Source organism: Moschus berezovskii, chromosome 14 (assembly GCF_049115385.1).
Source record: "Moschus berezovskii isolate FMDL1 chromosome 14, NW_MosBer_1.0, whole genome shotgun sequence".
Taxonomy (NCBI): Eukaryota; Metazoa; Chordata; class Mammalia; order Artiodactyla; family Moschidae; genus Moschus; species Moschus berezovskii.
Window position 1 is genome coordinate 54,445,245 of NC_142473.1, and position 12,270 is coordinate 54,457,514.

A 12,270-nucleotide genomic window follows, 5' to 3' on the forward strand; every position below is an offset into this window, starting at 1 on the left:
GGGTGAACTCCGGGAGCTGGTGATGGACAGGGCGGCCTGGCATGCTGTGATTCATGGGGTCACATCTTCATTTGTCTTAAGATATCTTTATTTCACACTCAACAGTTTTTTGAGTTTTTGTATTTAAATAATTATAGATTCACAGAAAGTTCCAAAACAAACTAGAGATTGAAGATATTATTTATCATTCATCCAGATTTCAGTGGATGGCCTCTTGCATGACTAAGCACAATATCAAAACATAAAGTTGACATGGGTACAAACCACAGAGCTCACTAGATTTCAGTAGTTTTACATTCACTACTTGTATGTGTGGTTCTGTCTGTGTGTGTAGTTATATGATTATATAACATTAAAGACTGCTGAAACCATCAACACAATTAAAATACAGACTTGTTCTGCCACCATTTATGATATCCTTTGGAGCCTCACCCACATCCCTGTTTTCATGTCTAGTCCTTGACAACCTTCTTCTCTAAAATTTTGTTATTTTGTGATATATATAACCTCTAGAGACTAGGTTTATTTCACTCAGTACAATTCCCTTAGGATTCATCCAAAATGTTACATGTATTAGTAGTGTATTTCTTTTTATTGTTGTGTCAGATTTCATGGTATGAATGTTCATTGTGCTTTTAAACATTCATGTTAAATAACATTTGGGTTGTTTCCAGTTCTAGCTATTATGGATAAAGAAAGCTGTTATGAACATTGATGCAAAGGTTTTCATGTGAATGTAAATTTTCATTTCTCTGGGATAATGCTCAAGTATGCAATTCTGGGTTATAACATAGTGACAGTGTTAGTTGCTCAGTCAGGTCCAACTTTTGCAACCCCATGTACTGTAGCCCACCAGGCTCCTCTGTCATAGACTTCCTGCAGAAAGAATACTGAAGCGGGTTGTCATTTCCTTCTCCCGGGGATCTTCCTGACCCAGGGATCAAACCCAGGTCTCCTGAATTGCAGGCAGATTCTTTACTGTCTGAGCCAGGTTTACCATTCTTTACCAGGGAAGTCCATAGATTATAAGTTTATAAACATAAGCTGATATTTAACTTTGTAAGAAACCACCAAAATGTTTTCCTGATTAGCTCGACCACTTTACATTCCCGCCAGCAGGGCCAAAGTGATCCAGTTTCTCTGAATCCTCGCCAGCATTTGGCGTCATCACTATTTATTTCAGTTAGTCTGATTGTGGTCTTAATTTGCATTATCTCTAAATGCTAATGATGTTATACATTTTTCATGTACTTCTTTGTCATCTGAATATTTCTCTTCAGTGAAGTGTCAGTTCAAATATTTTGCCTATTCTTTATATACTCTAAGCACAAGTACTTTGTCATATGTGTGGTTTGCAGACTTTCCCAGTCTGTAGCTTGTCTTTTCATCCTCTTAATAGAGACATTTCTCAGAGGATAATAGTATAGGTGTTGGGAATAGTGCTGTGGGAAGGGAAGTGAGAGTCTCATACTATTTGCTGTCAGTACTATTTGCTGATACTCTCAAGGATTCCCATTTACACAGGGCAAATAAGACTATTAGGCATCTAGTGAGAAGCTACATTTCAGCAACATATTCTTTTTCACCATTCATAAAACTTGTTCCTCAAAATCAGCACATTATTTATTCATTTTTCACCCCTCTTTGGTCATGCAATGCTCTTACCATGTGCATGGTAAGAGACCTCTGTGCCTTGATGTATCTTCCAAAAGTACCCTTCTTTCTGTCAATTCGTTTTTGAGCCTGTATTCACACTTCAAAGGCCAGTTCAGTCTTTGCTTCCTTTGTGACACCTGTTATACACACCCCCAAAAATGCATAACAGTGTGTAACATGTTGACTAAATTTTTATTTGAACATAATATTACATTTGGTGTATCAGAATAGCATGGATTGATATATGAATGTAGGGATTGATAGGAATATGATAAAGCAGGCAGATGCAAAATTTAACAGAAGAAACTAAATGGTTGACATATAGTTGACAATTGTAAGTCTTTCAGATTTTCTGTATGCTTGAAAATATTTGTAATAAAATGTTATAAAAAGTGCATTTATTTGTTTGACTAAATTATGGTCACTCTTTTAAAAAACAGTCTAATGGAAATAAAATGATTCCAAAAGTCACCAATCTTTCAGTGTTCTGAGATAATCATTGTCAAAACTTCTTAATGTACATTGTCATATATTTTTCATGTATGAGCATTTGTGTGTTTGCATGTATGTGTGTGTGTGAACAAAGATCAACATTCTATGTGTATCTATGTGTGTGTTGTTTCCCTAGTACCTATTATATCTCCTAACATTACTAACATAGCAGGTACTAAATTAGGAAAATAATTGAAGAGCAAGTGTATGAAATTCTCATTGTAAACTATTAGGAAATTAAATGCTTAAACAAAATTTTTTTGACTTATATCTATGATATAATTCCATCTTATCATTTCAAAGTTTTAAAGTTTTGTGACCAAATTTTGTGTAAAATCTTATATCCTATAATTTTCACAGAGCTTTTCAACAAGTGTTTTATGTTTGAAACATATTTTAATTAATTTGTACTAGCTACAAATTATAACAATTGAAGAATTTATCATAAAGTGACTAATCATTCGTATTTAACATATATGCGGTTTTTCAAAGTAATATTCTTTGCAAGTATTTCATTTTATCAGTCTTCATTTTAATTACTTATCTTGGGTGCTAAGTCACTTCACTCATGTCCTACTCTTTCCAAACCTAAGGACTGTAACCCACAAAACTCCTCTGTCCTTGGGGGTCTCCAGGCAAGAATACTGGAGTGGGTTGCCACGCCTTCCTCCAGGGGCTCTTCCTGACCCACGGATCGAACCCACATCTCTTATGTCTCCTGCACTGGCAGGCAGATTCTTTACCACTAGCACCACCTGGGAAGCCCTTAATTACATTGGAGGACCTAAATGTTATGTAGTAAAATCCCCAGGCTTTTCCTTTGGATATTTCCTCTTTGTTTATAACTTCAAGAAGTTGTTCTAAGATAATTCTGTTACTTTTTTTTATTCAATATATTTTAGATTTTAATTTTTTACATTTAGTATTTTAATAATATCTGTTTTTAAAAATGAAACATAATATATAATTACATTCACAAAACATAATTGCTAACTTTTAGAAAATATTCTGTCATTTAATCATATTTTATATATTAGTATATTGTATAATGATTTGTATGTCATATTTTTATTTAATGTTACATAACAAGCATTTTCTTTCATATAAATGTACTTAATATGTATATTAAATTTAATTTATTGCTGCCTAATATTTTCATATAAACAATATATTAAAAGTCTATATTTTAGTTAACCTGTAAATTCTTTTTGAATGTTTATTTTCAAATGATTGCCAGTATCAACAAATTTGTTGTAAATGTAATTATGCATAAGCTTTTGTCTGTGCTCCATGGTTTTTTAATATGGATTAGATTCTTGAAAATCTTTCTTTACATTTGACATGCGTATGGTCAGTTTGAATATGTACAAAGTGCTAAGAAAATACATGTTATAAATAATGAGGTCATCTATGTTTTTCAAGTATAATGAAAATAATTAAATAAAGTATTTTTTTAATTAAGATGTCAGTATGAATTAAATTTAACAGATTTTTAGCTAGCAGATATTTCTATACAAGTTTTTGTTTCTGCAAAAATAATGACCTTCTATCAATAGCTGAGAATACACAAAGTGCCCTTAGCAATGTCAAAAAAATTCAACAAGAGTAGACTTCTCAGTGAGTGGGAGGTTAGAGGTTAGTGACACCATCCTAGCCCAGTCAGTCTATGGCCCTCAAGAACAGGCTTGTGGTAGAATAAATTCAGAGATTTTTTAAAACTCATTGCAAGGAGGGAAAACAGAAGAACAGTAGGACATCTCACCAAATATATGAAAATATAGTTATTACAAGATTTAGGGTACAAATTGTTTTTAGGCAGTTTATAAATATATCAGTGTTTTGGTGAGCTTCAGGTAAAGCAAAGGATCTATACAGGAATTAATGTAAGTTGTTGAATCTTGTTAGGACCCTACTGCCTGAACTGAGAATGGGTAGCTAAGCTGTCCTGGTTGGCATCTGATGAATTTACTTTATGAATTCTGATTTGAAAACATGTAATTCCCTACTTTCAGTTCAGTTTAGTTCAGTCGCTCAGTCGTGTCCGAATCTTTGCGACCCTATGAATCACAGCACGCCAGGCCTCCCTGTCCATCACCAACTCCCGGAGTTCACTCAAACTCATGTCAATCAAGACAGTGATGCCATCCAGCCATCTCATTCTCTGTCGTCCCCTTCTCCTCCTGCCCCCAATCCCTCCCAGCATCAGAGTCTTTTCCAGTGAGTCAACTCTTTGCATGAGGTGGCCAAAGTATTGGAGTAGGCGTATGTAATTAAAACGTATGGTCAGAGGAAGTGTTCACTGAGAAGAGACTATTTGGCTGAGACTTATCTAATAAGAAGCAAGTCATAGAAAAATAGAGCATTTTTTGCTTTTTTAGGGGAAAAAACAGTTCAAAGGGTCTATACCTAAAATGACATTGAAGAGTTAAAAGAAAAGAAAGTTAGACATATGCACATATATAAGAAGTACATAGCTAGTAAAGACCTACTGTATAGCATAGGGAACTCTACTCAATACTCTGCAAAGGTCTATATGGGAAAAGAAGTTTAACATTTGAAGATTTGATTTGTAGATTTCTTTTTCCTGGTTGATTCTTGGAAAATCACTGGAAAGTTATAGGAGGAAATTGATGTCATGGAAGCAAAGTAAACAGAAGACCAAACAGTGAATCATTTTCAAATGCTATTTAAAGGTATAAAATTGACCATTGACTTAAACACAAATTGCACCATTGTGGCCCATGTAATAAAGTTACTGCAATATAAAGTATAGGGTGATTTAACACTACATTGTCTTCAGAAGAATGAAATTGTTGATTGAAATTGTAGGTAGTTAAAAAGAGGTGGCTGGAGAAGGAAATGGCAACCCACTCCAGTGTTCTTGCCTGGAGAATCCCAGGGACGGGGGAGCCTGGTGGGCTTCCATCTATGGGGTCGCACAGAGTCAGGCACGACTGAAGCGACTTAGCGGCAGCAGCAGCAGCAAGAATAACAGAAGAACTGTACAAAAAAGATGTTCACAACCCAGATAATCATGATGGTGTGATCACTCACCTAGAGCCAGACATCCACATGTGAAGTCAAGTGGGCCTTTGGAAGCATCACTACAAACAAAGCTAGTGGAGGTGATGGAATTCCAGTTGAGCTCTTTCAAATCCTAAAAGATGATGCTGTGAAAATGCTACACTCATATACCATCAAATTTGGAAAATTCACAAGTGGCAGCAGGACTGGGAATGGTCAGTTTTTATTCCAATCCCAAAGAAAGGCAATACCAAAGAATGCTCAAACTATTGCACAATTGCACTCATCTCACACGTTAGCAAAGAAATGCTCAAAATTCTCCAAGCCAGGCTTCAGCAGTACGTGAACCATGAACTTCCAGATGTTGAAGCTGATTTTAGAAAAGGCAGAGGAACCAGAGATCAAATTTGCCAACATCCTTTGGACCATCAAAAAAGCAAGAGAGTTTCAGAAAAACATCTATTTTTACTTTATTGACTATGTCAAAGCATTTGACTACGTGATCACAATTAACTGTGGAAAATTATTTTTAAAAATGGGAATATCAGACCACCTGACATGCCTCTTGAGAAATCTGTGTGTAGGTCAGGAAGCAACAGTTAGAACTGGACATGGAACAACAGACTGGTTCCAAATAGGAAAAGGAGTACGTCAAGGCTGTATATTGTCACCCTGCTTATTTAACTTATACACAGAGTACATCTGAGAAACGCTGGGCTGGAAGAAGCACAAGCTGGAATCAAGATTGCCGGGAGAAATATCAATAACCTCAGATATGCAGATGACACCACCCTTATGGCAGAAAGTGAAGAAAAACTGAAGAGTCTCTTGATGAAAGTAAAGTGGAGAGTGGAAGAGTTGGCTTAAAACTCAACATTCACAAAACTAAGATCATGGCATCCGGTCCCATCACTTCATGGCAAATAGATGGGGAAACAGTAGAAACAGTGGCAGACTTTATTTTGGGGGGGGGCTCCAAAATCACTGCAGATGGTGACCGCAGCCATGAAATTAAAACACGCTTACTCACTGGTAAGAGAGTTATAACCAACCTAGACAGCATACTAAAAAGCAGAGACATTACTTTGCCAACAACGTCTGTCTAGTCAAGGTTATGGTTTTTCCAGTAGTCATGTATGGAAGTGAGAGTCGGACTATAAAGAAAGCTGCGCTGAAGAATTGATGCTTTTGAACTGTGGTGTTGGAGAAAACTCTTGAGAGCCCCTTGAACTTCAAGGATATCCAACCAGTCCATCCTAAAGGATATCAATCCTTAATGTAAATTGAAAGAACTGATTTTGAAACTGAAATTTCAATACTTTGGCCCCTAGATGCGAAGAGCTGACTCATTGGAAAAGACCCTGATGTTGGGAAAGATTGAAGGCAGGAGGAGAGGGGATGACAGAGGATGAGATGGTTGGATTGCAGGCATCACTGACTCAATGAACATGAGTTTGAGTAAACTCCAAGAGTTGGTGATCGACAGGGAGGCCTGGCATGCTGCAGCCCATGGGGTGGCAAAGAGTCGGACGAGACTGAGCAACTGAACTAAACTGAACTGAAAAATATCTCAGAAATGACTGGATTCACCTGATAGGATTGGTGGATGAAAAAAAGTCTAGAAATTCATGATATTCTTAAAAATTATGCTCATGTTTTGTGGGGAAAATCTGTGGCTATGAGAAGTACACTATACAAGATATTAAGACACTAAGGAATACTTCTGTCTTCATGATATGATGGAAATAATGTACCGCAAGAGAAAAATAGAATGCTGAGTCAAATTTTATTAGGTTCAGGATTGTAATCTTTAAAAATACTAAGGTAAGTTGGTCCCTTTATTTTGTGTATATTCTTGATGAAGGTTAAAACTCAGAAAGTACTTCATTTTGCATTTTATGTATATACATATATGCTACTACAAGTCGAGGAATACTTAAAATCCAAAATTAAATGAATCTTAAATATGATTTTAAAAATCTATGACCTTTTTTTTCATTCAGATGAAAATGGTAGAAATAATACATCTTAGTGACAAAAAGCATATATATTTATCCTCTTCAGTCTAAATGTTATTGATTTGTTATTTTTGTGTTGTCAAGGTAAACATTAATCAGTCTGAAATTTTCGTTTTGGATATGACACAGTAGGACATGGCATGATAATGTTTCCATTGTGGCAACAAGAAAAATACAAATTTCAAGAACTATATATTAAACCATCAGAGAGCTGGGAAAGTAACACACACTAAATGAACAAAACTTTAAGAGACAAGAGAGCCAGTTAAAAAGTAAGTTGACAGTTGCTAACCACTTTTCCCTCCAGTGAACTATTTGCTGACTCTAGACATGGGCTGAGGATCAATCCTGACCCTTGAGGAAGGCTCCTTCTGGGGGACAGAGAAGCGAGCAGAGTTTTAGCATCCATGCAAAATTGCAGTAAAAATTTCAAACCTCGGAGGCCTCAAAAACACACCTAGGTTTTCCTATGAGACATTTGCTGAGTACTGTGGCCGCACTAGGTGCTGGGGATATAAACCCAGATGTATAAAAGGCAGTATGAAATCTCTTGCATCCTTGTGATTCCTAAGATAGAAAAAATTGAGGGGTTTCTGTATTCTGATTTCTCAATTCTGTCATTTTCCAAGATTTGAAGTTGCAAAGACTGGAGTCTAGAAAGCTAAGTTAAAAGATCTCTGAAAGGAATACCTGAATATTCCACTTTTAAGATGAGGAGAAAGGTGTCCTCCAGTTTCTTAGTTTACATTGCTGAATAGTTCTGTCCTAGAAATAAGAGCATAGAAGACAAGCTGAGTGTGACTAAAACTGAAAATCAATCCTAAAATGGAGTGATCAGCTTTTACCTTATCTCTGTAAAAGAAGATAGAAAAAAATGACTTCTGATAAAAGATAATATTATCTGTAGCCTTTATAGATTTTTATGAGCAACTGCTGTTCAGTCACTAAGTCATGTCCAACTATTTGCGACCCCAGGGACTGCAGTACATCAGGCATCCCTGTCCCTCAATATCTCCCAGAGTTGGCACAAGTCCATGTCCATTGAGATGGTGATGCTGTCCAAACATCTCCTTTATGAGCGTAATAAGTACAAAATTATAAAGAACTAGGCATAACGGAAGAAAATCTTTATGAATGTCAATCATGAAAAAAACTGAAAAGAAAAGCAGATTGATACTAAAACTCACCTCATGCATAGACAGAATTGTTAAGAACAGTGCAAGGTTAGTTTCCATCAACATGTTCATTTCTGATTTGTAAAGAACACATGAATCACCTGGTCCCTGATTTGTTTGGTCTTGATCCCATAAATGATGGGGTTCAGCATAGGTGGAGCCAGAATATAGACATTGGCCAGCAGGACATGGATATGGGGTGAGATGTGATTTCCAAATCGCTGAGCAAGGACTGAGAAGATGCCAGGTACATAGAAGAGGATAATGACACAGACATGGGAGCCGCATGTGTTGAGAGCTTTGTGACGAGCATCTTGGGAAGGGAGGTAGAAGACAGCACGGAGAATCAGCACATAAGAAATAAAAATTAGCACAATATCTATGACCAAACTTGACATCAGGACCAAAAACTCATACCAGATGTTTACTCGTATGTCATCACAGGAAAGTTGGGCCAAGCCAAAGTGCTTACAAGCAGTGTTTGGGAGGATGTTACTTTTGCAGAAAGTCAGTCTCTTCAGGAGAAATATCACAGGGAAAACTGTACAACAACTTCTCAGAAATAAGGTGACACCAATTTTCCCAATTAGTGTACGTGTAAAAACAGTGGTGTATCTCAGGGGACAGCAAATGGCAATATAGCGGTCAAATGCCATCACCAACAAAATCCCTGACTCATAGATGAAAGTGGAAGAGAGGAAGAATACCTGAGTAATGCAACGATCAAGAGAGATTTCCCCAGCATGGAACCAGAAAATGGCCAAGGCCTGAGGGACTATGCACGTGGAGAGGACAATGTCTGCTCCAGCCAGCATGCAGAGAAAGAGGTACATGGGTTCATGGAGGCTACGCTTTGTGACAATAATGAAGATGAGCAGGCTGTTTCCAAGCAGGGCGGTGACATAGGAAATGAAGAAGGGGATGGAGATCCACACGTGCTGGTCCTCTAGGCCAGGGATGCCCAGCAAGTGGAAGACTATGTGACTGACACCAGTGTAGTTTAAGGCAGCCATGTATGATAAGACGACTGGGACTCCACCATCTATGTGCAGAGACACAAAAAAAAGTGAAGATTATATTCAAAGATTTTCTTTAATATCACCAGCACCTTGGCGCCTTCCTGATTCCATTCTGTTCAGAGATGCCATGAGCTATGCTATATATAAAGATGAAGAAGATATAAGGATGTTATATAGAGAGATGAAGATGCTTGTTCTCTAAATGAGATCTTAATCACAAAAACAATATAGACACTTTTATAACTAAAGAAAATGAAATTATCAAGTTAATATGTTAGCTGTACAAAAAATTAATACAGTGACACAAGAGAAGTAATGCTTTCTGTATTTGTGAAGTTATAAAGAATAAGTATATATCTGAAATAGCTCTTGAAGATAATGTAATATACCATTAGAGAGAAGGAGTAGCAAAAGGTTTTTCTTATGAGAGGCACAGAATAGAGCTAAGAAATTCGAAATAAGGTCTAGTTCATAGGTAAACTTGCATGCACTAGTGATTGGGTGATTGGTTGTCTAATCCAACATCATTCTAAAAGACTTCTCAGAGGCTTCATGAAGGTTTTCATGGTTGTGATCTAAATGTCTTCAGCATCCTGAGAGGTCAACTCAATCTTTGTGCTTTGTTCTAAGAGAATTAACCCTATTTCGGGTACTTCTCAGCATGTACGTAACACATCTCCCCGTCATTTACTCTTTTCCCTGATTTCACAGGGAGTCTTATATTAGACTGCCTATCTCATGGATAGGAGTACATCTGATTAGCTGTTGATGATCTCCCCAACTGATTTTGAACTTACTGTGGCTTGCGTGACCTCCTTTGCTTATTTCCAATACCTGGCACTCTAAACATAGCATAGTCCTCAAAATGATTAACAAAAAATCCCGTAATAAATATTGCATGCGTGAAATGATAAATCAGGGCAATAAAATCATGAATAAGCCATTAAATAAATACCTTGGATGTTTACAGTGGTCAGGATCTGCGGGCCAACGTAAAAATTTTTCTGTTAGTACTCAGGGTTCTTTGGAACACTAAGAGCTAAAGATTCCCTCAAGTTTGGTGTTGCTTCACTCCCCCCTCCATTATAGAACTTTCTATTCTACTAGAACATTCCATAAATGTAACTCTGATCCAGTAGTGTACTGGTAAAATGGCTTATCAAATATATATATGTATATATGCATACATATTTGCATATATATAATTTATATGTATATAAATTAAATAAAACATATAAATAAAATATAATATAAATTAAATAAAACAAAGCTGTTTTGTAGTGTTGTCCAATGGCAACCCACTCCAGTGTTCTTGCCTGGAGAATCCCAGGGACGGACGAGCCTGGTGGGCTGCCGTCTATGGGCTTGTACAGAGTCGGACACGAGTGAAAAAGCAGCAGCAACAGCATGTATTCCCACCACAGCTTGTTGCAAACTACTAATATGATGTCACTGAATATGCTGTCTGAAAGAAATATGTACAATTGCATGATTTCAATTTTCATGAATCTGTATCTGTGGTTTAGGCACACAGGTGCTCTATTCTCTCCAGCTGGGTCTATTTCATACTAAACAAAGGTCTTAATATTTTCAGCCTCTGTTAGGCCTCATAACAGCTAGTTATGATATAAGATAGATATAACAATTCTTCCCACCCCCTGTAATTTCACACCACAGCAATACAATTTCACTCACTTGCTTCATGTGGAGTCCTTATGTGCTAAAATGAATCCATCGCAAAAGGACTTTCAGAGTGATGGGGAACAGGGATCTGAGGTTTTATCATTTGCCTGAAGCCCTCAGGGACAACTATTACCCCAGGGAATGTAGACATAGAGCTGTCCTTCCAGCAATACTCTCTCTGACCTACAGAATTGGGTAACTTCATGACAGCTGTCCAACCCTGTCCACACCACCCTGTTCTCCACAACATCCTTCCTGCAAGGTGGGACCATGTGCTTTTCTCAATTAATAAACTGTTAGTATTACTGCACAGTATTACTGTTCCTGATTCCATTTTAATGGGAATTAGCAAACATGAATTCTATTTTTAGTGAGCACAAGTAATTTGAAATTAATATATAAATTATTTTTAAACTGAATAAAATAAATATATTTCTTCAAAGTTGAGACATACTTGAAATTCAAAATATGCTATATTTTTAAAGTCATTTAACCTTTGAAAATTATAATAATAATATTCTAAATAATAATATAGAATGAAAATATTCTAAATATTCTAAATACTATTCTAGAATAATTACATACTACATTATAAAAATAAATATTCTAAATACTCTAAATAATATTCTAAATGTTATTTGTTCTAAATAAAAATAATATTCTAAATAGAATAAATAAAATTCTAATAATAATATTTTAAGTATTATAAATAATATCATAAGTAAATAATATTCTAAATATCTAAATATTCTAAATTATATTATTCCTAAAAATACATAGGAATACTTTAGTGTATTTTTTTAAGTTTATTTACACTACCTATGTGAATCAAGGTGAACTATAAAAAATATTCTGTACCCTTTTCTCCTTTGGCTACCAAATAATGCATTTAATTTTCAGTTATTTTATGCAGCAAAGCTCCTCTGGATGAAATTGTCTTCCTTTTATATTGTGTTCATATATTTGTGTTTTTATTTAATCTAAGTAAATAGTATACACATATTCAGTTCAGTTCAGTCGCTCAGTCGTGTCCAACTCTTTGTGACCCCGTGGACTGCAGCACACCAGGCCTCCCCATCCATCACCAACTCCCGGAGTCCACCTAAACCCATGTCCATTGTGTCGGTGATGCCATCCAACCATCTCATCCTCTGTCATCCCCGTCTCCTCCTGCCCTCAACCTTTGGCAAAGGAGAAATAACT

The 12,270-nt window shown here is 36.3% G+C and overlaps 1 protein-coding gene across 1 annotated transcript; it reads right to left on the reverse strand.

The window, feature by feature from the left end:
• Positions 1-8,433: 8,433 nt before the first annotated feature.
• On the reverse strand, positions 8,434-9,378 carry LOC129553650 (olfactory receptor 52B4-like). Its single transcript, XM_055422425.2, has one exon. The coding sequence runs from the start codon at positions 9,376-9,378 to the stop codon at positions 8,434-8,436; it is 945 nt and encodes a 314-aa protein (XP_055278400.2).
• Positions 9,379-12,270: the final 2,892 nt, after the last annotated feature.